The following is a 27,948-nucleotide window of genomic DNA, read 5'->3' as shown; positions in this document are numbered from 1 at the left end:
TAATGCACTCATATATTGTAATCAAGTTAAGTATATTAAGTTTAACGAATGCTCAAGTTGACTATACTACATGTATGACCTTGTTTAACTTATTTAGTGGACCAATTAAAATAATCCATTCCAATTCTTGAAAATGGTTGCTGCTGCATATTTAGCATTTGTACTCTTATGCATGTGAGCCAACATGTGGCTTCTGCCCCCATATCCAATTGCTTCATGTACGTCATGTAAAATCAACTTTGCAATGTGGGACGTACTTCATTGGTATGATTTATGGAAATTTTGTCTTTTCTTGTAGAGCTGGCTTAGCTAGTCGACCGCCTACTCTATAATCACTCTGTCTACTATATAAAATGGATTAAGTCTATAAAGATGACTTACTTTCAGGCATAGGAATACGCATTCATGAAAAAGTCTGGAAAAGCACGTAAAATTGGACAATAACACCTGAAAATGGGCTGAAAATAAATAAAATTGTGGAAATTTTGACATAAAAAAAAGACTGGTTCCAGAGTTTAGACTGGAAATTCTCATGCCTGTACTTTCTTAATCTTGCTAAACTCTTTTTAATTGTCAATTATCGACTCACAACTGGCTGGAGCAAACCCCAGGAGCAAACTTGTTACATGTACCCTTTTATTAGATATTAAAATACCATGAATTACACTCCTCAAAGTAATTTGCAAAAAGGATAAAAAAATTTCATCCAGATTATCTGGACTATATACTGTTGTACCTAATCAAATTATTTTTTATATTATGTGGCTTGATTTGTCCATGCTCTACTAAACACTGTAAAAAGTCTCATTTTGACTACCGTAAAACCTCGTCTACAAGCATATAGAGTGATTTTGATGAAGGCTATATTAAAACGAAGCAGCCATAAATATCCCAATGCAATAGAGTGGTCTTACAATAGTACTAGATTGCATATACTTATTGGTAATTTATTTGCTAAAACTCCATGATGTTCTAATTTTGTCAACGGATGGCGCCTGGATTAATTTAGCTTTCGTCAAAAGCACTCTATATACTTGTAGACGAGGTTTTATGGTATTTCGCCTGGCACTTAAATCATATTGAAATATAATTTTGTATTTGAAAAATATTGAATGAAATTTTTTAATCCTTGAATTAATTACTTTGAGGGGTGTATTGGAAGATATACCATACCTGTTCGTACTTTTCCTGTTGGCGAATACTTTGCCACTTCGTTGGCAGCTTTTATCCAAAACGGGTTGCTATCCCTTGGCCACTTCATGTCAGTCTTCAGTTGGGTTGACACATATCTGTACAGGGCCTCTTCCTCTTCAATATCCCACTCGATTTTGGGTGTCTATAATTAGGACAAATAATTTATTCATAGATATTTATTGGCTTTATTACAGGATAAACATACTTTTTAAAATACAATAACCACAAGATGTACATGTAAGGGATATTAAGGCATTTTGAAATTTTGAAAAACCATGGCCCCCATGGATATTTTATACATTACTAGATTTCGTGTTTCTCGGGTCGGGCGCTTCTCGTGATAGGTCTATTTCTAATTACCCAAACCTGTTACCCATATACCTGCCCTGACTTTTTTAACTACTATGAAAAGCGTCTCTCAATACTGTACTCCGCGCACACTCCTGTTGATACTCCGCGATAGCGCACCACAAGTACAAGTCCACGCGGACGGACGGACGCGCCTTTATTAGTATTAAGATCGGGATTAAGATATTAAGACCAGATAACACAAAATCTTGTAAACACACACTAAACTCTGCCCTGACAATTTTAATTAGTGTTAACGAGGTTCCATACCATGCCCAACATAATACAACATGTTTATATTACATTATTATACATTTTTTTTAAAGTTGGAAGGTGACAAGAAACTTTTTGTCAGCCGAAAGACTATTTCTGAACACTATATTATACTACAAGACTATAATAATTATAATTATTCAAAAATGCCTCTTTTGGGCCCGTGGAGCAGATCGTGTCACCTATATTAGTTTCCCTTTAGTTTAAATTCTTTTCGTCAAAAAATTACCGACACATACACCCATATGCAATTATCGGTGACAAAAAAAAACTTACAATGTTTTCTTTATCTATAAAGAGTTGTTTCTTTCTAGTTGGCCTGTATAGTCTCCCAGTTGGTGTTGACCGAATATGCAGTCTCTTCCTAGCTTTCTTCTGGGGGGTTCTTTGATCTGCCAACTGAAATAACAAAATAATATTATACTAAAAATGTTAGCACTCTAATGATGGAAACAATAGATGAATAGATGCTGCAGTCCGTTGATGTAAACAATTTTGACAAGTTTTCTTAAATATCCTTATGAGCTATTCATGCTAAATTTCTAACACTCAGATTTTTTTTTGTTGTGTATTATTTTTTTCATGTTTTTAATTATAAAGGTGAATACGGTGAATATAGTATATAGATTTGGGTCTCATCTTGATTCAATAGCAATTAATATTTCAATCAATCACTTTTTTTTATAAAATAAAAAATAAAAATGCAGCTAGGTCTTTAAAGAAATATTGTCAAAATAAAATCATTTTATATCACTTTGTTCTTTTAAAAGCACCTAGATGTGTATATGTCTACAAATGTAGCTTGAGTCCACGGAATAATGGTGGCACAATTCAGACTAAATGGTACATAATATATAAAATACAATCAATTCTGCCCTCTGATGAGGATCGAGGCACTCACCACTCTGTTGCCTTCAAGCTGAGATGAGGCCTTGCTGCACTCATTTGCTGGTTTGCCAATTTCATCTGGACTTCCGGAACAAACCTTTAATACAGCAAAAAAAATTAAGGAAAACTGATTGTTATCTACAACAATATGAAATTGAATAATATTGATGGATTAATATCAAATGCGTATCACTGAAATTGAACAAAAATGCAAACATACTGAGATGTTGATGTTGATGTGTCTGAAGGGGCAGTGCATACACCCATCAAATGTGTGTCTTTGGCCCTCGGACACACACATTTGTACAGTGATTAAAATTCAATGAGAACCTTAAAACTGGTTCTCCTGATGGTTCCTGGATTAATTACAACTACGAGAAGCGAAATTGGTTCTCGTAAGCTAGTCTCAGATCGCACATGTTGTGTTATATTTTACCTTTGTTTCAGCAATTTATATGATTTAATAATCTCAAAAAGGCAAAGTTTTCTTCATTTTAGCTGTAAATTTATTGTATACGATCACAAACAGGAAACCATGGCCTGTGCATGTGCTTTCAATGTGTATTTATACTCGCGCATTAACCCATAATAGCTAAGCGAATTCACAAAAGGTCATAAAATTCAAATCTGCCTCCACAAGACATGTTGCATGAAACAATTTTTACATTTTTTTACAAAGCAAATGAGTCAATCAAAATCATTTCTTTCTTTTGTGATTAATGCAGGTATCATGTCTTCTGGAGGCAGACTTGAACTTACCTTTTGTGAAATATTATTGCCCTATATGTGACCTCACTAGCATATAGTGATGAAAGCATCTACTTCAAATGGTATTCCCCACAGCAATACATGAATACAATTTTTGAATATCACTCTGCACTACAGCGTTAATGCAAACCGAACAGGTTACAGCAATATATTTCAATTTGAAGCCTGATACAGGCAGGGGTTTGCAGTACTACAAGCATGTTTTGTTGATATTTTTATACTGTTTACTTTCATTTGACAGAAGTATAATAATGGCGTTCTTATTGTTCGGGTTTGGCCAATAATTACTTAATTTACCTGAAATATCTTCAGACAAGCAAAACATGTAACAGACGAAAATTATGAGCCCCCACACATTTTGCCTTTGGAACCGAGGAATATCCCGACATATGACCGATGCAAAGTTATTAACCTCATTCATAACCGTCACTTTGATCTTTTAACTTTACAAAATAACACAAAATTTTCCTCAAAAGTTTATAAAAATACACATTTTTACATCTTCCCTTTCACAAAATCGATCAGGCTAAAACAAAACGACCAATAACAAAAGTGCGTATCAGAATCTGTGCAAATATGGTAGGGCGCAATCCAAATACGGCACTAGCCAGCTGCCAGCAGTTCATTGGACGCACAATCACGCGCACGAGAAGTCAATTGTGTGCGACATTGGAACAATTACGCATTTTGCGGTCAATTGTGAGATATTAATGACCTCGATTTGCGTTTGCGTTTTCACAAATAATCAAATATGATTGGATCGCACGCATCGCGTTTATTAATGAGGTTATGAATGTCTCATATAACACAGGCGACATCATTATTTTGAGTAAAACAACGAGGCAAAGCCGAATTGTTTTAGGCCAAAAATAATGTGTCGTCCGTGTTATATGAGACGATAGATGCACGACAGCGGCTAAAAACAATACCTTTATTCTCATTCTTAAACACTTTGCAAGGAATTATACCTAGGGCGATAGCAGCTTTTTTTAATGGAACGTACTGCTATCAAAATCCCTCTGAAATTCCATGTGCGAGTCTCTCATCACCAAAAAAATCATACATTAGGTATGCTAGGTGAATTCAAACTTGCCATCAAACTGCATCATTTTACATATCAAATTAAAGCCCTTGAGTAAAGAAAGCCAAAACTGAAAACATTTTTGTCATAGCACTTTCCGTAACAAAGTTACATCTTGTCAAAGATTGACTTTCATCAAAAAGATTCTGCTAGCAAAATTCCCCAAAACGGCATTTAGGGGTGTTTCTAGATCTTAGTCTCATGGCGATAGCAGCTTTTTTTTAATGGAACTGCTATCAAAATCCTCTAAAATTCCATGTGCGACTTGATTATCACCATACAAAATAATATATTTGGGTCAAGTGAAGTATAGAAAACATATTTATGTAGGTTTCCTTCACCGACCTATTCTTGAAAAAAATTCAAATTTCTATGTAAATATGCATTGTGTTTGGGTCCCGGTCTCGGCGAATTTCGCTGACTAGCAAATGTGTTAACTAAGGTTTGCCTGGGATACCTACATATATTTGGGTCAAGTGAAGTATAAATTAGGGGTTAAATCATTCATAAATTTTCATGAATAAACGATTGTTTATGCCCGAGGGCATAAACAACGTTTAGTCATGAAAATATATGAATGAACCCTGTTCATACATACGCAACATTCTGCTTGCTGTTATTTCCCTCCAAAACTAAAAATACCATCATTTTAAACTAAAAATTACCAGTTCCTTATCATTTTTTAACAGTTTCTCCATCGCTAATTGTAAGAAAACGTTTTCTTGCTCAGTCCATCGTGCTTGGACGCGTGCGAACATCGCGTACATCACTCGCGCTTTGCGTAAATAGCTCGTGAACATAGACGCGTAATATCCTACTCATGCGGCGTCCATCAGTTCTCGCGCGCTTGTTTATAATCGAACGCAGGGCATAAACGTTGTTTATGCCCGCCTATCGACCAATCACGCATACTGTTATATAGCGAGTATGTATGAACAACATATTTATGTAGGTTTCCTTGAGCAAGCGGTTCTTTGAAATTTCTATGTAAATTTGTATTGCCGGTTTAGGCCATTTTGGCTGACTAGCAAATGTGTTAACTGACGTTTCCCTCTCATACCTACATATTTATTGCACAGCCTCCTTAATACATCAGACATACTCGTAGCCTGATCAGTGCCCTGCTGCCTAATTTAATGGGTCATAGAACAAGGCGGTAGAAGAAGCACATTCTCCCACTGTTCTCGCTCACTATCAAGAGGGATTATTATTAGACTCAATCACCCTGGATCAAATTATCGATGTAGTAACGGATTGCCTGACCGACACGACAGATAATCAATAGATCGCAATCGACCCTATGACCGTGACGTCATAGACTTATACTGCCGTCCTGCCGCTTCACACATGCGTGAATTTATAATTATTTTATATTTATTTTAATAATACTTTATTAAAACATTTTATCAAATTATAACTGATTGAGTCTCGAGTTATTTTAATAAAAGTTTATTTATTAATTATTTTTCTTTCTTTCTTTCTCCCTTTCTTGCTTTCTTCAAGCTTTCTTTCGTTCGTTCTTCCTTTAGTTTTTTCTTTCTTTATATAATTATTTATGTAATTTTAATAGTTTAATTATATATATAGTTCAATAAACCTGACAAGTACAAACTGTTATCTGTAATGCTAGTTTTTCTTTTCTTTTGTTACTTATTTCACTCATGTTTTCTGTATCATTATAGCTCATTATGTTTTTATTTTCAACTGCGCAACTCGTCTTTCTTTCTTTTTTTTTTCTTTCTTTCTTTCTTATTTTCTTTCTTTTTCTTTCTTTCTTTCTTTCTTTCTTTCTTTCTTTCTTTCTTTCTTTCTTTCTTTCTTTCTTTCTTTCTTTCTTTCTTTCTTTCTTTCTTTCTTTCTTTCTTTCTTTCTTTCTTTCTTTCTTTCTTTCTTTCTTTCTTTCTTTCTTTCTATATTTCTTTCTTTCTTTCTATATATTTCTTTCTTACTTACTTACTTACTTACTTACTTTTTCGTTCGTTATTGTTTGCTTTCTTTGTTCGTGTCCATCTAGAGTTAGGCTGAAATCTCCAGTACTGCAAGATTTGTTGATATAAATGGTAACCATAAACTTACACTTATGCCCGATGAAATATACATTTCAACATCAAAGCACAAAGTGTAAATCTGTGGCCCCCATCTTCACTGGTCTTCTTTCACGGCATGGTAGGTAGGTAGATAGGTAGGTATGGTCTCTGGTGTCTGGATGCAAGTTGATTTGCTGAGATGCAGTTCTAGTTTCGACAAAATTCACACATCCATTCGCCTGTTGGTGTCTCCGTGATACCAGCGCATTTCCTGTAATTATATAAATTGCAAACAGTTTAAAAAAAATTCAATGATTGTTTATAAACTCTTTGTGAACTTGGCATGTTTTTAGGTATTTCATACATGCACTACAATGTAGATCCTTTGTCGTTCTCTTTACCATTAAAGAGAATCTTAGGATTCCTAAGTTACTTAGGATAAAAGAAATATAGTAACGGCAACATAATAATTTAATTAAATACCGTGCATCCATCATAGTTCAGTATTGCTGCACCTTGTTATAATAAGCACATCATTCAATCAAAAATTTCAAAAAATTTAAACAAACTCACCAGTGCAACCATTTATCACAGCCTGAACACTCCACCATATTAAGGATATGAGTAACCAAGGGACATATTGTACATTCCCACTGTTCACGTTTTTTCTTCACTGAAAAAATAAGAAAACATACAAGCAAATTAATGATCAGTAAACCAACCAAATGATTAATGCTAAATCACAATTTCATTTACAGGGCCTATATATTTATTGGAATATTATCTTAACACTATTAAATAAACTACATAATATATATAGCGGCTTACTTGTCTGTTTGTACACCAGCCAAGCGTCGTCAGAAAAGTATTTCTTGAGATGGTCATCTTCCCCAAAGTCAACTACGGGGTCAGGAATGTTGTCAGGACGTGTCTCTACTTCATTTTCCTGGACTGGTAGGCCCTCCTCGCGAACTGCCCTTACAAATACGTGGTCATCACAGAAGCGACTGATGTGCGACTGGTCAGCCCAAGCTAAATATTCATAAAGAAAAAGAGGGAAAAAACAATATTTAGTTTAGGCCTATAGCAAAAATCATCACTGCTAGAATATAATTTGATAAAAGAAACTCATATAAGTCATATGGGTATCATGCATGCATGGTTATGATAACACACGTATAGTATTTGTATCATGCTTACTTATTTTTCTCGACGAGTTTTTAGCAGGTTTTTTCCTTGAAAGTCTCAATCTCTTTGCAGGTGGTTGGACTGATGGTTGAGGTATTGGTTTGGCTGATGGTTGAGGTATTGGTTGGGCTGGTGGCTGGGCTGTTGCTAGTGGGGCTGCTGGTTGAGTTGGTGGTGGCTGCATTTGGTCGTCAACTTCGCTAGCTGGCGTTTGATCTATAATAAATGATAATTAGAAAAACGAGACAAGAAAAGGGAAAAAGAGAAATAAGCAAACAATTAAAATAAAAACAAATGTTACAAGTACACAACAAATATATAAACATAACATAATTGTCAAGTTGTATTTGCTGCAGTCAACTTTTTACGCATCATAATCTTGCTCTATCATATTTCCACCTGTCATTGCCTGTAGAGAAAAAATAAAACGTTATTAAACATGTTAAATTGAACATTAACATAGGATAAAAAAAAATTGTATATCATGCTTTTTATTGATAGACCTACCTGAGTGAATGGATGTAACCACCTGGGATGAAGCCTTCTCCAACTGTTGAATGACGAAGGAAGCACCTTGTCCTGATGTTAGTTTGGTGGTGATCTCGTTTTGTTCTTCAGTTGATGGCTTGGCCAATCGTACTCGGGTAGTCTTCCTTGGTTTCTTGGTTGTAAAGAAGCGCCGTTGGTGTTGACTATTCTTGTTTGTCGGAGCACGTGCATTTTCTTCGGATTGTACATATGGTTGCGGACACTGAGTATTGCGCATGAGTTCAACTTTTGCCATGGTTTGTTTCAAACCCCGAATAAATGTTTTCAGTTCGTCATCATTGTTCATTTCGGCAACGAGGGCAGATGCTTGCTGCACGAGGGATCTGGCTTTGTCTTTTAGTTCATTTGCTCTTTCGCGAACTTGCGTGGGCCTTAAAGCTGCGGTCTTTACCATCTCAAGTTCACATGGTACACGACAGTTAGTTGTTCCGCTTGCAAGTACAACGTTGGAGTCGGCTTTCCTGCAAACAAGATGGATGTGCTTACACATGTTCCCCCTCACTTGATGGTCGTAACACTGGCATTCCATGACATGGGCACAGGAACCACAAGGTATACAGATGAGCTGACAACCCGGTACAACACATTCACTTCGGTTGACTTGGTAATGTTTGTCGTCTTCTGAAGATTTCACTGTCCATGTGTTAAGGTCGACTTCTGTGACGTCAACAGTCGACAGCTTCACACTTTCGGCGTGGCTCTTTCGGAGGTCACTTAATCGCGAGGTTGTCTTGCCTTTCTGGCTTTTACACAAACGATCAAACGCAATGTCTCTGGCAACTTTCAGCAGAACTTCTATACACATGTCCACGCGCTTATTCACTTTTCCACCCATATAATTCTCCTTCAATAGTCTATGAAAACTTTCCAGAAACATGTTGGTGTTGATACCAGATCCTTTCCTGTAGCATGCAGCCCACTGCTTTGGCCTACTCGCGTAATAGCGCTGGAAGTGCTCTCCGAAACTAGTAGTGGTATCTGAGGCGTCCAGCGTATCAAGCAACTCGGTTAACATTGTCGTGAATTTCCCTTCGTCCGTCTCTTCGCGAATGGTTGTCAGCATCTTGAAGATCGTCTCCCTCACATTGCCGTCTTTGATTTTCTCGTTAACTGACTTGCGCCAAGCGCGATCCACGTGCCAAGCACATAAAAGTTTATCTGGTCCAGGACCGAAGACATCAATCCACGCGTTAAAATATTGCTCTGCGTCGTCTGTCATGATGTATGCAGGTTCAAAAGTCGCGTTTTCGTCAAGTTTGTTCTTCAGCTTCTGGAAAGCCACCTTCAGGAGACTGCTATCTTCCCTGTAAAGACATAAGCAGAAAAAAACTAATGAAAAGGCGCAAATTTAAATGAGTTTGAAGTACTCTTTTGACCGGGTCTTTTGATCACTGAGTCATAAGTCTAATAAGTCTATTAAGTGGCAAAATGGAGTAGCAATCACTTTGATACAGATACAAACATGACATTACGAGATATGAACACAAGAATCATGCAATAAACAAACATATTTGCCTAAAGGTTTGCCAAAAACATTTTGCGATAACATTTTGTACAACATGTTTTTGTATTTTTTCATATAAAACGTTTTAAAATGTTTTCATAATTATTTAAACGTTTTGACTAAATCTAATTTACAACACGTTTAAACGTTTCCTGAGACATGAAAAAATGCAAAACATTAGTGACATATATATAGCATAACACAAAATAACAAAACCGTATTAGGCAATATTTTGATACAATTTGTTTACACACATTCACAACCCGACATTCAAATATAAAATAATTCCAGGAGCATGCAGAGTCAACACACCTGTTGCTGATAATAAATGCCACCGGGATGCCTTGGCCATACTCGTCCACCACCAACGCTGTATTCAGATAAAAGTCATAGGCGTTTGTCTTATGGGTAGAATCAAAGCAGATTCGCGAACGATGTCCAAGCTGAACCATGAGGTTTCTCTGTATATTCCTTTGGATCACCAAGAGAAAATCATCTTTCTTCAGTCCAATGTCATTTGGTTCAGGTTCAGCGCCTTGCTCCTTGTAAAATACAAATGGATTGTCTTGATCCAACACAGCCTCATCTACAAGCATCTTTACACTTGTAGCATCATTGTCGTCCCTACGCTCAATGTTCAGATTAAATTGCTTCTTAATGTTCCTGAGTTCCTGCGTTCCAACAAAATGAATTGGCTGCACCGTATCACTGGCCGAAAATCCATCGCGAATGTCATCAATAATTCGTTGGTTGCTCACACCCATTGCCATCTTTCCTGCTATCTCCATCTTGTCTTGAGTAGTTAGAGGTAGACAACCAGGCAACTGTTCGTGTCCATAATGCGTCTCATGAACCAGGACAATAACAGAGTCATCTTTGAGTTCTACTCGAAGTCCAGCTGTACAAACAGAGGCGATCTTCTTGCTCGTCTTAAACTTCTTTCCCGTTGCTTTCGGCAGATGATAGTCTTCTGATCTGTTACATTGGTAGTGGAAATTCCATTCCTAGAGCCACGGTTCTTAATAAACTTGCTCGCTGTTGATGATTCAAACTCAATTTTCCAATCTTCAAAGGCAGACATGTTGCGAAAAACAAGTGTCTTCTCTGTCATAGGCATATCATGGGCATTGCGTAGATGAGATCTCAGAGCCATTATTGTACCAGCGAAATCGCAGTCAGCTTCCTTGCAAATGTTCCTTCCTTTTACTTCAGGTACAGAATCCGGGTGAGCTTTCTTACGGTGTCTTGCAAGATTTTTCTTCATTGCCATTATTCCACAATCTGGGCACTCTACTCTGAATTTGACGTTACATCCATTTTCAAAGAAACCAGCTGATATATATAGAGATAAAATTAACAAAGTCCGGAGCAATGGGTGTGAGCAATTATTCCAAGTATATAAATCCAAAATCGCAAGGCAAAAATCAGTCGTCGTTATAAAGTTCCAAGTCGTTAAGGTATAGGATACACGTGTTATATTCCAAGTATATAAATCCAAAATCGCAAGGCAAAAATCAGTCGTCGTTATACAATTCCAGGTCGGTAAATGGTGCGAGTATAATATTCTCAGTATATAATCCAAGTTGAAGTTAAACAAAGGTTCAGTAACGATAAAATCATTATGAGCTAAACTTAGAACATCCTTTGACTTATATACCATCCCCAGGGATCCAACAAACAATAGGCACTTGAGACCGCTGAAGTGCTATTGGTCACTTAACGGCAGGATATGATTGGTCAATGTACAGAGACATGATGGTTGCTCATATGCAAAATGGCTTCATATAAGAAATTTGTGTTTTCTTTTTCACAAATATCAATAAAATAACACAAATGATAATATTATTTGTCATTCCGAAATATTGCAAGAACTAGGACAAAGTTTGAACAATATCCTCCAATTTCAAGAATTGAAAAATGATTAGCGGTTGTTAAGATATCTTCATTTTCCCTGATTTATTCTTCCTATATCTGATTTTTTTCTACCAGATTAAATACTTATTCTGTCCCCCACCCAAGAAACACAATGTGTTGTTGACAGTTCTTTTAAGATCGAGAATGTGTATTAAATTAAATAATATTAAATACGGGAATAATAAAACGTGATTAAAACGTGATTAACGTGAATTAAAAATACGCATCAAGGGTATACTGTAGGCCTACCATATCCTATACACACGCAAAACTAGTATAATTAATATGACTATATAAACAAGAGAAACGAAGTTTCATTCAATGTGTTACAAGAGCTTTATTTCATTCAAACATTTAAATATTTTAATAATTATACACCTTATTATCAAGGCTGAATAATAATAATAATAATATTTCAATGTTACTGTTAAGTATAATTAAAATAAGGCCAAGTAAAAAATAAAACTATTATTATTATTATTATTTTTAGTGTTGTTAATGTTATTATTATTATAAGTATATTATTTAAATTATTATTATAAAATAGGAAACATCCCGGGGAAACGTGTCGTGTACGTGTTATTTGTTATGTTATGAGGCATTTGGTACACCCTGTACCCATAATTCTAAGTTTGCATTCGGGTTCTCATGTTTTATAGAGAGCAAATATCGCTGTGTACAAAGTATCCTTTAGATGGTCTCTGCTTTCTAACATTGATACTCATGTGTGGACACACGCATAGCACATTGCTCCGTGAACTATTAATAGACACATATAGCACATGCTCCGTGCAGCGTCACTACTACGATTATTGATCAACAACCGCAGGATCGATTGGGAGATTATAATCCAACGAGAACAGTGGGAGAATGTGCTCCTTCTACCGCCTTGTGTCATAGACATAGTTTTGCGTACTGCACGGAGAAGTCAATGTGACTGTGAGTACCTCGGGCTATTGGAAGAGTAATTATTCTCATGTTTTAGTCTTTAACTTTCAAAGAACTTGCGCCCGGAACGTCGGCACTTATAATATTATTACTAGTTCATGACATGAGTTTTATAATTTAAGCTTATCATCAATACATGTACTAACTTACCGGTACGTCTTCGAAATCGAAGTCTTCTTCGCTCATTTCAGGTCTTTTCAAACTTGACCTTGAACAAACTTTCTTTCTCCCTTTGCAGTGCTGACTTCACTAAGCGAAGATAACAACAGCTAACAACTCGCATGCGGTTTAATGAACCTATTTTTGCATCAGCACTTTAATGAAAAATTCGCTGTTTTGTTTACAACACCATCAAGTGATCAACCCGGTACAAACATCATAAACACGTAAATTGTGGATCAGCAGACGTTATTACGTTACTAGGCTATATGTTACTAAATTTAGAGGATCGCCATAAACATAAATCAGATATAAATACACGATGGAAAATCCCTTAAAAATGCATAGCAAGTACATGATTTGAACACTTTTCAATGTGATAAAGAGTTTGGCGAATAAAAAAACATGTTTGATCCGGAACTAAGGTAATTCAAAATTTGAATAACTTTAAAAATCTTTTATTGCAGTAACATTGATTTCGGTAACCCGTTTCTAGGAGTCAGTAAAACTTAATATGGCAACAGACCAGGGGAATCCCAATCGATCGCCGCATTTCATCGGGCTGTCATGGCGAACAATGCCAAGATATCGCCTTGCAATTTGCAAAATTAAACCTCTTTCCCGGGTGTTGCATCCATACTTAAAGAAAATGGTAGATAGAATAAAGATGTATTTAACTATTTCTGAAATAATATCTGGATGCCACACCCTAGGATTCTTGTCATTGCATGCTAAAGTTGACCAATTTTCACACACAAAACCAATGGGTGACGTCATCATTAGGGCAAATTTTAGCGATGAAATTCCCAATTTACCCATAATCCTTTGAGGACACACTACCCCCCCTAATATCACAACACTATACACCAATCCGAGAAGCGTTTACTGTATTTGGCCCTCTATTGACGGCAACACAGATGTACCAGAGCGGGAGATTTAATTCGTAATTCAATACTCATGTTTGTGTATTGAATATCACTGTTGTGTACAATTCCCGGGTACAATTCTGTATAGCACACAATAAATAATGGATGGAACCCCCGACCTCGGGACACCGCAGTTTTACATCGGGGACACCGCAGTAATGGCGAAGTCGGATAGGTGTATAGGAAAATGTTTTAACATTAAAAGTCATAATGTAGGCTTAAACTCTTAAAACGATCTACTAATTTTTGTATAGAAACTTGTCAAATTTGACAAGGGAATCTATTCAGATGGGGACACTGACAGATTTCTCTTCAAAATGAATCGGGTATTCTCCTCAAAATGACAAGAAACTCATCAAATTTGATAAGATTGCCTTGTCATTTTATAGCGGTTACCGCAACATAGCTGAACCATGGAGTTTTGGCTGTATATTGTGGTATGACCATGGTCATCCGAGGGTCATATTGGGATTTTGACATATAAACCAAAAATAGGAATATTGACCAGAGTCTTATTCGCGATGTAATACAAATTTTATGGCAAATTATTACAAATTGACGTTTTTGACATTTAACAGTCTTCGATCGAAGTAAACTTTATAAATCTATAAATGATATGTACTTATAAAGAATGTAGCTGGGAGGAAAAGCCAGCCATCATGTGAACAATTTTGACTATTTGTATTGAAGATAATACATGAAGTTTCCCAAAAGACCTAAAAACTTAAAAACCCAAAATTATCATATGTGATGCGATCAAGCAAAATCAGTCGAATCTCGGAAATATTAAATTTTCAGTTTCTTTTAGGGTAGTAAAAAACATTTACAAAGCTACATTTTGCAGAAAACCCCAATGAAATTGTACAACCAGATCCAAAGATATGAGCAATTAAAGACTTTCCAAAACAAAGGAAACATTTCCGTTGTTTGGCTATATCTCAAAATCAATATTTCCGAGTACGACTGATTTTGCTTGATCGCATCACATATGATGGTCGGCTTTTCATCCCAGCTAAGTTCAGTACGTATAGCATTAGATTTATAAAGTCTACGTACCTAAATTACTTCGAAGAATGTGCATATATCACATCGCAAATTTCACAAAATCACGCCTCTGTGGGCCGGGGTGTGAGTCAGCTCATGAGTTAGGCTTTGAGGCATAGCATCGTTAGAGCTGCCCCAGCACTCATATTTATGATTTACATATAACTTTATTAATAGAAAGAATAACCCCGTTCGCTATTATGGCTATGGGCGGTCTCGCTGATCTGCGAGCGCGCGGAAATATGGCATTCTAATCAGGGGTCGCATTTAAGGAGTTTCCAGGGACTCCTTATTTTTTTTTTGTGCCATTTTGGCAGTGTTGTAGTCGAGTCCTCACCATCCGAGTCCGAGTCCGAGTCCGAGTCATTGGTGTCCGAGTCCAAGTCCGAGTCCGAGTCCCTACCAATTTCTGATGTCCGAGTCCGAGTCCGAGTCCGAGTCCTCAATGTTCGAGTCCGAGTCCGAGTCCGAGTCCTTTTGTATCAAATTCAAGCCCCGGGTTTTCACCAATACTTTATCAACATACATGTAGGCATATATTCTTAACCAGAATTTTAGTTCTATGTCATTTTCTTGTAAATACATAATTTGCTAGTCCTACCTAGCATGCCTAGTATTGTTTTGGGGGCTGTGCAATAATAATGCGGAGCCCGGGGAGGGGTGAAATTGCAAAAAAAATGCTTATCCCCTCTCGGCCTGCCAAAAATTGCTTGCCCCCCCCCCTCCCGGCATGCCAAAAATCTTTGCACCCCTTTGCACATGCCATTTATTGGGGGTGCCAATTTACATACTTTAAATGGTTTTGATATATGTTGCGAGCACAGCGAGCAGGGAAATTTGCATTATGTAAGCGTTTTCGTACTGTTTTCTAAGCCTTTTTAGAGTGTTTTATATGAAAGATGCCCCATATGTACTTGTTCCCCGTCTCGGCTTGCCAAAAATTGCTTTCACCCTCTCGGTCGGTCAAAAAAAAAATTACCCTCAATTTTACCTTCCCCCATCCATGCTCATAATTCTTGCTCAAGCATGTCTTGGAAACAGAGATGCTCCAGTTCATTGATCCTAACACTCTGAAAATTGCAGCTCTTTAGCTCAAATTTGGAAACATTTTGAATTTGTTAGCTCCAAAGCCTATAATTTGGCCCAATTTTAGTTCACAGACCTCCACAAATATGTTGAAATTTCAGTTCATCAAGCCCCTATTTTGCCCCCAAATCAGTTCTTATAGTTCCCAAAGTTCGGCGCCGCACACCCCTACCAATAATTTAACTTGAGTGCCTCAGAGTATTATTATTATTCATGTTCATTCTAGACTTGCGTTTAACAAAGCAGTCATGTCAAAACAAACGAATATGATTAACCAATTAAAGATATCTAACTGAAAGCAAACTTACTTTTTGGTTGTACTTTTATTTACAAACTGAATTTATTTGCATGCAAAATTACGGTACTTAAATTAATCATGTGATGTGATCATTGATCAAGCATAAGAAGAAGTTTACAATGAACGAAAATAAAAGACCTAAAAAAGCCCTATTTTGCCGGACTCGAGGAGGACTCGAAGCCGAGTCCCCGAGTCCTTGGGGTCCGAGTCCGAGTCCGAGTCCGAGTCCTTAGCTTCCGAGTCCAAGTCCGAGTCCGAGTCCTTGAAAAAAGGACTCGAGTCCGGACTCGAGTCCGAGTCCGAGTCCCGAGTCCTCCAACACTGCATTTTGGACTCCTTAAATCACAAGTTGAATGTGACCAAAGGGTCCGATAAAAACTGTATGGACTCCTTAGTTTTACGATGCACGGAGGCGTAAATCAGTATAAGAATATTAAGAATCGTCAATCAAAAGTAAAAAAATAAAAAGATCAGTAAATCTTCCAAATCACCATAGGCCATCGACACTAATAATTTCACTGGAATATTTGACAAGTTCCAAAGTTTAGAATTTCGGACAGGTCGACTCCTTAAATTCTCATTGGACCCCTAAAATGTTGGTTTTGCAGGTACCAAAGGGTCCAGAAAAATTAAATTGAACCCGTTGATTTTTTGTGCTCGCGCTACCCCTGATTCTAATGCTAAATGGGACAAAAGGGGGTTAATTTTGGGTCTAAATCGCACATTTTATCCCAATATTTCTGTCGAATGAGCAGAGGAGGGGAACTTGTCAACCTGCTCCAGTACGATATTGACGATGATGAAGGGTGCGGTGTTGAGGGGTGATGGATCGACGCACACATATTTGGTCAATCTTGCAAAATAGTTCTTTGCTGAATATAGATGACGAGTATACAGATGCACCTCAGAGGATGATTTAAGGAAGCCCCATCATGCACTGTAAAAGTGTTATCACTAGAGTTTCAACTGCCACTTTACTTTTCAAATCCCATTGAATTCTGTGCAAAAGATGTTGTTTTAGAATTGTGTGTGTGTCATTATTACTTGGTCGATTTCAGAACAAAAGTGATGTATGCATGAAGGATAAATTACACCTTCTGTAGATAAAATAAAATGTGAAATCGACCAACATTTTGAAATGTTTTGTTATTGTAAATATATCTGTCCAAATTCAAATTTAACCATGCACGTCTATGCAGTGAGCGAGCTGTGGTGTCATGTTCACTCACGCACCCCTGCTAACCGCAAGTTGACCCCGTGGAGTGCTGGGTAGTGCTTAAATCATCCTCTGGATGCACCTATCATGGACCACATCACCTTAACGCACCTGGCCAACGTTGCAACATCAATATAGGCCCAATTTTAGGCCATAAATGATCAACTAATTGTAGTTGATTGTAGTTTTTACTCTCACCCTTCTTCCACACCTCTAACACCCCCTGACTCTCCCTCACCCCCTCCATTCCCACTCTCCATATTTTCCCTTCTCTCACACTCCCCTCCCTTCCATCCTCTGTCTTCCTTTCTCTCTTTTTACTTTATTAGGGCTCACCCCGTACATCCCCATGACGACGGTGCTGGGACTACTTAAAATAGTTAAGTTGTTTCTTGTTTACTATTGAATGAATAGTTATGGATAATTGGTAAATTTTTTTCTTAAAATTGGCGGCCATTTTGAAATTCAAAATGGAGGCTCTTATAATTTTACTACCGGTAATTGTTTTGTGGTTTTTTTTTGTTTTTTTTTAACACTTGACAGATCATGGCTGCACAGACCTATTTTGCTATTTTCATGATTTTGGTGTTTTCACCGTTGCTAACCATGGCCCAGCCTGTAGAAAACGTAGAAGGAGAAGAGGCGGAGGCTGCTCTGTTTTTGCGTGATATCATGCGCGAAGCTGAAGAAGCTGACCTGGGAAAGGAAACTCTCCGTAGAGCTGACCTGGGACCTGGTGATCTTGAAGTACGAGGAACATCGTTTCAATATGGGGAAACAACAACGGTCAGTGGTTGGAAGTGTAAATCAGGCGGGTATGGCGGATCCGCGTGTTGGTACCACGGATACAGTTATATTTGGTGTTATACCACCAATGGCAGTTGGGATTATTGTTGTAAAAGTGCCTGTCAAACCAGTGCAGACGGGTATGGAGGGAGAAAAAGCGAATGCAATGTCGGGAGCTCGAACCGCGCTTGTAAACCTTAGCTATAGTATTAAACCTGATACTGGACTGGATAGGGCCTACACTTTAATAGTATATACGTGTTTCTAGTATAAATAAATAAGTTTAAAACAACTTAGTTTTCAACACTCACTTTTTTGTTCCGTATATTTCGGATAAAGTATTCTAGAGAATACTTTGTGGGAAACACTTGGGTGGGTGGGGGGTCTTCAAAACCTTTGTACGGGGATGTGCCACAGGCTTTCGGACGCTGCCTTTCTCTATAGGCCTACCTCGTTATTTTTTTGCTACCCATCAGTAGGCCTATACCAATTTTCAACAAAAAGCACCCAAAAATCACAAAAATTTGCCCTAATTGGGCGCTTTTGTTCACTTTTGCCAAAATGCGCCTTAAACAGGGGCGAGGCCGTGAACTCTCAAGACTTTATGATGCTTTACTGGACTGAAACATAGACATACCACGTTCTCGTTTGTCTGGGGACTGAAATATCTAGGACACCACCAACGTCCAGATTAGAGGATCAACTAGTCAACATTCAGCTACCACCCGTTGATGACGGAGAAGGTTTTCTCCGAAATATACGGAACAAAAAAAGTGAGTGTTGAAGACTTGTTTTAAACTTTCACGTACAAGATACTAGGAAACATAGGGCATGCCTGTAATTATTAAGTTTGCCCTGTATGTATAATGTATTGGTAAAAGACAGATGGCTAAGAAATATCCGAGTATTAGGGCATGCCTGTAATTATGGTATAATTCGTAAGTTTGCCCTATAATGTAATGGTCAAAAGGCAGAATATGGTTAAGAAATTCCCCGAAGTAAACAAATCGTACTTTTTGGCTCATTCATCAATAATAGGCCTACCATTTAAATAATATTATTATTTTGTATTAGGAAGACTTATAGTTATATTCGTCTCAGGTGTTATGTATTATACCGTAAACGTTTACGGCAAGCCATTGGGGTCATAACGTGTAGATGGCGCGTAGCTAGTCCCACGTTCTGACCCTTCTGGCTTGCAATAAACGTTCGCCTAATTGCGCACACGGGCTCCTTTGCCTTGGGTAAATTTCATGTACAAATAGAGAGCTCCCTCCTCTGAAAATCTCAACAAGAATTAAGGGTATACGTGCCCTTATTTGCTGGTGGGGTTTTTACGGGAGGGCACTTTTAGATTGTGCCTAAAATTCCAGTTATGCCAAGGCAGCTCATAGCGCCATTAGGTGATTCTTTACGGTATATTCCGTTGAGTATTATGTGTTTTACTATAGTTCGGTGTTTATTCTTGGTGTCGGAGTAAGCCTATTCATGGTCGTTCAACTCCCAAAATATCAATTTTTATTATCTAGATTAGGTGATCTAATGTTGAAGATTTGAATGGGAATATACGAAATGCAAAACATGCACTTTCAAAAAGTGCTTAAAGCCATAATGTGTGATTTGCTTCACAGCGACGCCCTCAATTTTACTCGGATTTCTACTTTTTGCATAATTATAATGCCCAGTGGTGTACTAAAATACCACGTAAAAGACTAAGCCTGAAGTGCTTTAATAACAGTAAAATTTAACTTTTTATATTAAAACCGGGTCGACCCGGTTTTATTCAGAGTTCATGGTTCTTGAGATATATGTCGTCTTTACGAAGATGTTTCGTTCCAACACTCCTCTTTACATCATAACACAAGAACCACAAGACCTACAAAAAGTGTAACAATTACTAATTATCCATATTTGAATTCTTCGTCAAGCCCGCTTCTTAATGTCAAGGCCAAAAAAAAGTTCTTTGCTTGTCCATAGATCACTTTCAGAAGTTGGGTCGCGTCGGTCGGTCGGGAAAAGTTTGTTTTTCTATACAATTATCTTTTTCTTTTTCATGTACCAAAAGTATAAACTTGTTTGGATGTTAAACACTCATCACTGACCACAAAATTTCCACCCAAGACAAATTCAAGGTAAAACCTATTATTTGACATAGGGCCTACGATTTGAACCGACGACCTCTGGTTTGCGAGACCAGTGGTCTATCATCTGAGCTATCCTGTCTCCGAGTCAATTTGATCGAAATCATCTTGCCTTTTGTGATGACGTCTTTGACGTAACCAGGGTAACGAGCACACCTTTATTTTGTTTACTAGTATTCATCGGATGAGATTTGACGCATCCACGTGCATTAATAACAAATGTTTATCATTACATTTACAATTTATATAAGACAAACTAATTTTAACTCTTCTTATAATTATTTGTTTTAAATGAACAAATTCAAGCTGTGTTACGTATATTATTATTATTAACCATGCATTAAATATATAAAAACCATGAAACTCGTTGTTGTATCGTTGTGTATTTTTCGGATTTCGTGCACAGTTGGGAATAGGGGCCTACCATTCAGTTTCAACAAAAAATAAAACACTAATGTTTGGAATTAAATAAATATTACCCTGTTTTGCCAAATGAAAATATGACCTAGCTAAATCCTAAATTAGTTTTAATTGGCAATAAAAGTTGAAGTTTATTGTTTATAATTTGAGGGAAAATTGACCAAAAATTAAACATGCGTCATGCAATCTTGCATGTTTTCTTACAATAAATTGTAGGCGAAAATCAAAGACTTGGCACACGTCTAACGGCTAAGAATTAGCTCATAATTTTTAATATTTTATGTTATTTTTTAATCGGTTACTAGTATGAAAAAGATCAGAAAACACGTTTTACAAAAAATAAATAAATTTGATATTAGTCTTTGTACAAGTCTTTGCGCATGATTGTCACAGCATACGAAAAACGCCATAAAACTTGTTTTTGGCCCTTATTTCCAAAAATTAGCCAAACAATAAAATTTGACTTTCATTGCCAGTTAGACCTAACTGAAAGATTTGGATTTCGTTTTGTTTCATGTGGCGAAACGGGATGTATTTTAATCAAATCAATTGAATGCTTCAATTTCTGGAGTCGGGTGTAGTAGTGTTACTGTTTACAGAGGACATATAGTGTTATATAAATTATTTATACTCCAAAAATTGGATATCGAAGTTCTTTCAAGTTATAATTCAATCTATTTATTCTATTGGGTTTTTTTTATTCAATTTTCAGCCTTTAATTAATGTTTGTTCAATTTATTTTTTTTAAAAGCCCGGCTGATGGACTGATGACATCAGGTGGTGGTCGCATTGCATTCTCTAAATTCAGTAAATTTTCATCGTCAACCGTGTAATTGAATGGAATTATTTTGAAATTTTAAAACGCTTGAAATATCACAAATAAAACAAACAGGCCTATGTTAATAAATAATATAAATACAAGCTAAAACCGTTGGGGTTCGATAATGAACCCCACAAAACTAACCGAGTATATGAAAAATGCCATAGGCCTACGGCCGGGCGGTTTCACAAGTTGCTCTATCATGCCAATCGCCGCCTGGATGACATTTTGATAAACAAGAAGAATCTTTCAAAAAGACAGTTCGCGGATAGGCCTATAGTAATTTAATTGTTCTAACTTTCCATTTTCATATCTAACCTACTCTGTACTGATCTTACAATAAATTAGTGATTTGAGGCATAATGATTCCTACATCCTGACTCTGGCTTATAATTATAACTCTCCACCAAGAAACTCATTGAAATACAAACTTTCAAATCAACGTCATCAATACTATATCATAGGCCTATTGAAATTCAATTATACCATGCAGATAATAACCTTGGCCCAATAATTATTAGGGTTCCAATTAAGATAAGCAAACATTACTGGGTAGATAACAGGAACTTAATTTCGTCAGTTGGAAGTAATTGAGTAAATCGCCTGTATCAAAATAGCAGTGTATTTTTCATATATGCAGTAATATGCTCAGCCTTATCACAAAATAAACAATAGCATTAACCTTACTCACCAATCAGTAAAGTAGTATTATAATCATGTGATGGCTCAATCCAATAGTAGGCCTAAACATGCTTAGAAAAAATAGTCCTGTCTGCCATTGTATAAATACAAGATAAGATGTGCTAAAAAGTCATTGTCATGTGGAGCAGGATTAAATAAAGGGATACAAACCTAGGTATGAGACATTAGAAATTATTTCCTAGCCTCTTAACCAGGGTTGATGGGCTACAATAGCTATTCAAGACTAAGTATAGGCCTATGCGGGATAAATTGTGTCGCGATATGAGATATATACCGGTATGGGTTCAAGTGGGGGGGTGTTGGATGTTCACTCCGTGAACAAAAACGAAGTGGAAAATAATGATCCGATTTTATATAAATAGGCCTATTGTAGTTGTTTCTGAGCAAAAATTTGCAAAAAAATAGCAATTTTGCAAATGGCTACAAAATCAACCTGACAATAAAATTTGTTCAAAATGCGCAAGAAATTTGCAGACAGAAAGGGGTCACTGTATGGCAGATTTGCCTCAAAAAATGGGGGTATAAATTCATGGGAGTTCCCACCCCACCTTAATAATAGTCCCTTCTTTCAACTAATAACATTTTACAAACTTTATAGGCCTAACAAGTTTTATTTTGGTATGCAAACATGAGACATTGTATATAGGCCTACATACATTACTGCCTGGCCTGGGCCTGTGCACCTGTTAGGTCGAGCGCCCTCCTTAATTAATTGCACTCTCATCACCAGTGTCAACATTACAAAACTGTTACTGTTGTACATTGTTTGTTTTTACAACTCGTACTTTGGACCGATGAGATACAGATATTCACGAACCAGCGAAGTCGTGAAGTGATAAACATTGAATTTGGCGTCGAGGCGTGACCGGAATCTTGGTTTCTTGATTACAAACTGACCAAAAAGAACAGAAAGGTAAGATATATAACCATGCAAGAGCTTATATTCGTTGTCTTTACACAACATGTAATTTGTAAATGTAGCCAAATGTTGTAAGAAGAGTTTTGATTTGTAAAATGTATGTAAAATCGTTTTCTTTAAACTTCCGTGGTCGTGCCTGTGCGTATCGCGTACACGAGCGTAAATGCAAAAGCAATAAACAATCACGCTGATTGGCTGATCAATGCACTTGACAACAAGCCGGCTGACCCATTGGTCTTCGGCGCGGCGCGTAGTAGGCGACCTACGCGATCGCAATTCACCAGCGCGTACCCGGACCACGGAAGTTTAAAGAAAACGAGTTTAAGCTTAAAAACTGCTAGTCATGCTATAATTTTATTACGTATTTCTTGGCCATGGTGGAACACTGAGCTACGCTTGTAGCTTCACGAAAACACGCGAGCGTACATCGCTATCGACAAGCGAATTTGACCTCGATCGTGTGCATGTACATTAAATCTGTGCATGCACGGTTAGATTAAGTTCACTACTCATTTCACAGATACGCATGGATATTTTGATCGGCCATGTTTTCTAGTTTCGAGAGCCGGACCGAGACTCAGGCTAGCAAATGCCATGTGCCTCGCGTTGCGCAGCTTCGATAAGCAATGCATTTCATTCACCAGAAAAAGTTGCAGCATGCCGTCAAAAATATAAACAAATAAACAGACGCCGCCTGCTGCCCAAACGATGACGTAACGACCATTTTAAACATACAAAGACATGGTTTAGTAAATAACTAGTGTATTAAAATGTAATAAAACATACTTTGCGCTTGTATCATATTTTTCTGTGTGTTTTCCTTTTTGACCAGTATATTTGAACAAATTGAAAAAATGTGGTAAAAGGTCAAGGTCAAACCACTTTGGTTTAATGGGGGTGGGAGGGTTCAATTCCCCATATTCAAGCAATCAAATGACTCTGACCCCTCAAATGAAACCCCAGACCCCAAACACAAGGAATTTCCCTTAATATTTTGTTGTTGTCACATTTTCAATCATCACAATTAGTCAAGTTCACCTTGTCCCCATGAAATTTATTAAATTTAAAGACCCCACTGAACAGACCCCTACTGCCCCATGCCTTATGAAAAAACCCTATTTAATTCACATTGACTGCCCCTGGTTACGGATGGTGTCATCTTTTATTTACAGTCATTCAGTCATTTAATAAAGGATTTATCTTGGATTAATCAACCCAAAAATGTCAGTCGGCACAAGTGCATCACTGTGCAAGCAAGCACAGCAAATCATATCCAATGTATGGGATTATTTCTTAACAAAGGAAACGGAGCAGTGAAGCTTTGGACTTCCGAAAGATAAGAGTGCTATCCAGAACACTATGGAAGCAACCGGGATTAAATCTAGGTCAACCCTCTACAAGATTAGAAAACATGGACCTAAATCTCCAGTGAAAAGAGGACCCAAAAGGAAGCGGATAGTCGACAGTGTAGATGATTTTGATCGAGGTGTTATCAGGCGGCTAATTAGCAATATGTACATAGAGAGGAAGTGGCCAACAATTAACTCAGTATATGATGAGGTCAAGATTGCAATCAACTTCCAAGGTAGCAAGTCATCACTAAGAACAATTTTAAAAGACATGGGCTACAAATATAGCAAGAGGCCAGAAAGACTTGTTAAAGAAAGGCCAGACATTGTTGCCAAAAGACACGACTACCTGAGTAAAATGAAACAAATTAGACAGCTTACCAACTGCCCTGTCGTGTATTTAGACGAAACTTTCCTCCACCAAAATCATACAAAGTCCAAATGCTGGGTAATTGCTGGATCAGGAGGATTTCTTATTCCAACCGGAAAGGGAAGCAGGTTAATTATTTTGCACGCTGGGTCAAAAGAAGGATTTGTTCAAGATGCTCTCCTTTCATTTCAATCCAAGACGGGATCTAGTGATTACCATGATGAAATGAATGGCAACGTTTTTCTGGAATGGTTTACCCATCAATTTCTGCCAAATATACCCCAACACACTGTCATCGTCATGGACAATGCACCTTATCATTCAGTTCAGGAGGAACGAATACCGACGATGAACACAAAGAAAGCCGAAATGCAAGAGTGGCTAACAGCTCAAAATGTAGATTGGTGTCCAACCATGATCAAGGTGCAGCTTTATGCACTTATTCAGATGCACAAACCAAGGTGTACGAAGATGGTAATTGACGAGTTGGCAAGATCCCATGGTCACTATATTCTGCGACTGCCCCTTACCATTGTGAGTTGAATCCTATCGAACTGATTTGGGGGCAAGTCAAAGGTGACGTTGCAACAAAAAACTCAACGCTCAAGATGGTAGACGTTAAAAGCACCTTGAAAATGCACTAGCAAATGTAACGCCTGAAAATTGGGCTAAAGCCGAGCAGCATGTCATCAAACTTGAAGAAGAAATGTACAATAATGAAGTCAGAATTGACACAACAGTACCGGAGGACCAATTGAACAGCTTCAGATTCCAAATTGAAGTCGACGATAGCAGCAGCGAAGAGTCCGACTCGGACTCTGAAGATGACGATGCCTATGCCAGTGCACCAGAGGTCCCCGCTTGGAGTTTGAGTGAAGTGTAAACAGGTAAGTCAGATTATAATTTACAAATTGTCCTTACAATTACATGAAATTCAACATGCATGCACATGATCATCATAGGGTAGTGCGCTTGTACACAATGTTTTTCATGATTTACTTCATTGATTTTGAATAGTGCAAATCCTTGACCTGCTAACCAGTCGAGTACGTGTCGCATAAATAATCCTACCTGCAAAAAGCAGTCATTTCTTCTGCACTGCAAGTGCAAGTTGAGCTGCTCACAAATACACAATATGCAATCGATCCAAGGTTTATCAAATCAGTTTGTTGTTTACTTTTAGATTGCAAGTGTCACTCGCAGAAATACGCCGAAAGTGACACTTGCAAGTCACGGCAAACAACAAAAACAAAAAATCAACTCGACGAGGCATGTTTGAACTGCATTCTTGAGCTAGCTCACAGTCAAGCACTCAGCTCCGGTCAACTGCTTCGCTTTTCTCGGATTTTACAGCATATCATAGCACATACACGCTATGATAGTAATCCCAATCATCATCGAAAGTGCTCATAGAAGCAGAAACATATAATATGATCCATGAATTGGTGCAAATATTGTAAATGATCCATTAAATTTCGCCAACATCGCGGTCAAATTATTTACATCTTCCACATGTCTCTGTACTGTACGCCAGCCGATATCGGCCTGTATTTTAAAGTACGGCGATGTACGTGATGACCTCTGTCAACTAACCAATCACATAACGGCAGGGTTAAGGTCATCAATGATCGAGGTCACTGCGCCGCACAGTGTATATACGCTTAGTACGCTACATGGACGCAATAGAAGTGTTCCAGGTTGGCCAAGAAATACGTAATAAAACAGTAGTAGTACTAGTAGTTGAGTAGTAGTAGTTCCAGTAACTGTAACTCGTAACCTAGATTTATACCTGATCTCATGTACCAATACCTTGTGTATTGTAGGCTTGTTATCGTTTCATTTTTCTTTGGCGACATCGAATCTTTGTCGACAAACAAGTGAAAAATATAGTCTTTATAAAGCTTCCGAATTTAGCACTCAATGCGTTATTTGTGCATGCAGCCATCATGGCCATGGCCGACGGTGGCGAATTCTATGACCCTAAACTCTATGACCCTAAACTAGCACTTGCCCGGTACAAACATAGAAATGGCCACATTGCTTCAGTCCTGGTATTTAAATGAATATTTCTTCCGTAATCCAATGGTTCCAACGTGGGCATCGCAATGATAGTCTCCCTACACAACCAGATTGTGTCGGCCTGACGCCTCGTCGATCCTAACCGCTATGAAAGTGAGGACAGCGCGAGCTCTTACCTGCGTAAAAGTCTGTTCGACAAAGGCGATTGTGAATAAGGATGATTGACAGGACCTTCAAACTCTTCAAGATGACTTGAGAAAGCTTGAAGAATGGCAGAATAGATGGGAATGTCCTTTAATGCAGCAAAATGCTACATAATGAAAATTAGCAACAAGATGCAACCTCCGGATATGGATTATACTTTTGCCAGCAAAACTGCAAGAAGTGTCATCGCACCCATACCTGGGAATAGAAATTGATAACAAACTCAATTGGAATACACAGAGGAAAAACACAATTTCTAAAGCAAACAGGGTGCTTGGTTGTCTCAGAAGAAACCTATGGTTCTGCACCAAGGAAGTTAAAGAAACTGCATATATGGCTTTAGTGCGGCCAATACTCGAATATGCAAGCACAGTCTGGGGCCATACCAGGATGGAGCAATAAATCAACTTGAAGCCGTGCAGCGTAAGGCTGCCAGATTTTGCATGGGGGACTTCAAGCAAAGAAGTAGTGTGACCAAGATGATACAGGAGTTAGGATGGGATTTATTGGAAGATAGAAGGAAGCAAGCAAGACTAGCAATGATGTATAAGATAACAAACAACATGGTGGGCATAAACAAGAACGACCATATGGAGCTAATAAAAGAAACAAGAACCAGGAAGAAGAACAGCAGCAATTATAAACCAATTTATGCAAGACTCAACACATACAAGTACAGCTATTTTCCAAGAGCAATTAGGGAGTGGAACGCAACAGGAGAAGAAACAATCAAGGCAAGCACAATTGATAGCTTCAAGAACCGGCTCAACAGTCAACTAAACAGAACAATTAGATAGAGACACCATC

The 27,948-nt window shown here is 37.7% G+C and overlaps 3 protein-coding genes and 1 long non-coding RNA gene across 6 annotated transcripts in view; 3 read left to right on the top strand and 1 right to left on the bottom strand.

Annotated features, from left to right (window-relative positions):
• LOC140157001 (uncharacterized) overlaps window positions 1-13,683 on the bottom strand; it is a 30,006-nt gene extending 16,323 nt beyond the window's left edge. The window contains exons 1-4 of the mRNA XM_072180056.1: window positions 12,833-13,683; window positions 2,717-2,800; window positions 2,092-2,214; window positions 1,174-1,336 (exon numbers count right to left, since the gene is read on the bottom strand). Of these exons, the coding sequence (XP_072036157.1) occupies window positions 1,174-1,336; window positions 2,092-2,214; window positions 2,717-2,800; window positions 12,833-12,868 (406 nt within the window). The 5' untranslated portion in view covers window positions 12,869-13,683. The remainder of the gene's footprint in view (window positions 1-1,173; window positions 1,337-2,091; window positions 2,215-2,716; window positions 2,801-12,832) is intronic.
• Window positions 1-20,833, top strand: part of LOC140157002 (uncharacterized) — a 59,656-nt gene extending 38,823 nt beyond the window's left edge. Inside the window, exon 3 of the long non-coding RNA XR_011859620.1 lies at window positions 17,955-20,833. This is a non-coding gene — a long non-coding RNA (uncharacterized lncRNA). The remainder of the gene's footprint in view (window positions 1-17,954) is intronic.
• Window positions 20,834-23,066: 2,233 nt separating this feature from the next.
• The window catches only part of LOC140156999 (mitogen-activated protein kinase kinase kinase 15-like), a 103,001-nt gene continuing 98,119 nt past the window's right edge, over window positions 23,067-27,948 (top strand). Inside the window, exon 1 of one of the 3 annotated variants that reach the window (XM_072180055.1) lies at window positions 23,067-23,193. The gene's annotated coding sequence lies outside the window, so the exon portion shown is untranslated. The remainder of the gene's footprint in view (window positions 23,194-27,948) is intronic. The other 2 variants (XM_072180053.1, XM_072180054.1) reach the window with 2 other exon arrangements.
• LOC140157784 (uncharacterized) lies at window positions 24,559-25,461 on the top strand. The gene has a single exon (XM_072181032.1). The coding sequence runs from the start codon at window positions 24,559-24,561 to the stop codon at window positions 25,459-25,461; it is 903 nt and encodes a 300-aa protein (XP_072037133.1).

The sequence above is a fragment of the Amphiura filiformis genome, chromosome 7, assembly GCF_039555335.1.
Source record: "Amphiura filiformis chromosome 7, Afil_fr2py, whole genome shotgun sequence".
Lineage (NCBI taxonomy): Eukaryota > Metazoa > Echinodermata > Ophiuroidea > Amphilepidida > Amphiuridae > Amphiura > Amphiura filiformis.
The sequence above is the reverse complement of the archived record's forward strand: the minus strand, read 5'-3'. Positions and strand labels throughout refer to the sequence as shown.

Coding starts and splice junctions, on each gene's coding strand:
- LOC140157784 (XM_072181032.1), top strand. CDS start 24,559: ATGGAAGCAACCGGGATTAAATCTAGGTCAACCCTCTACAAGATTAGA.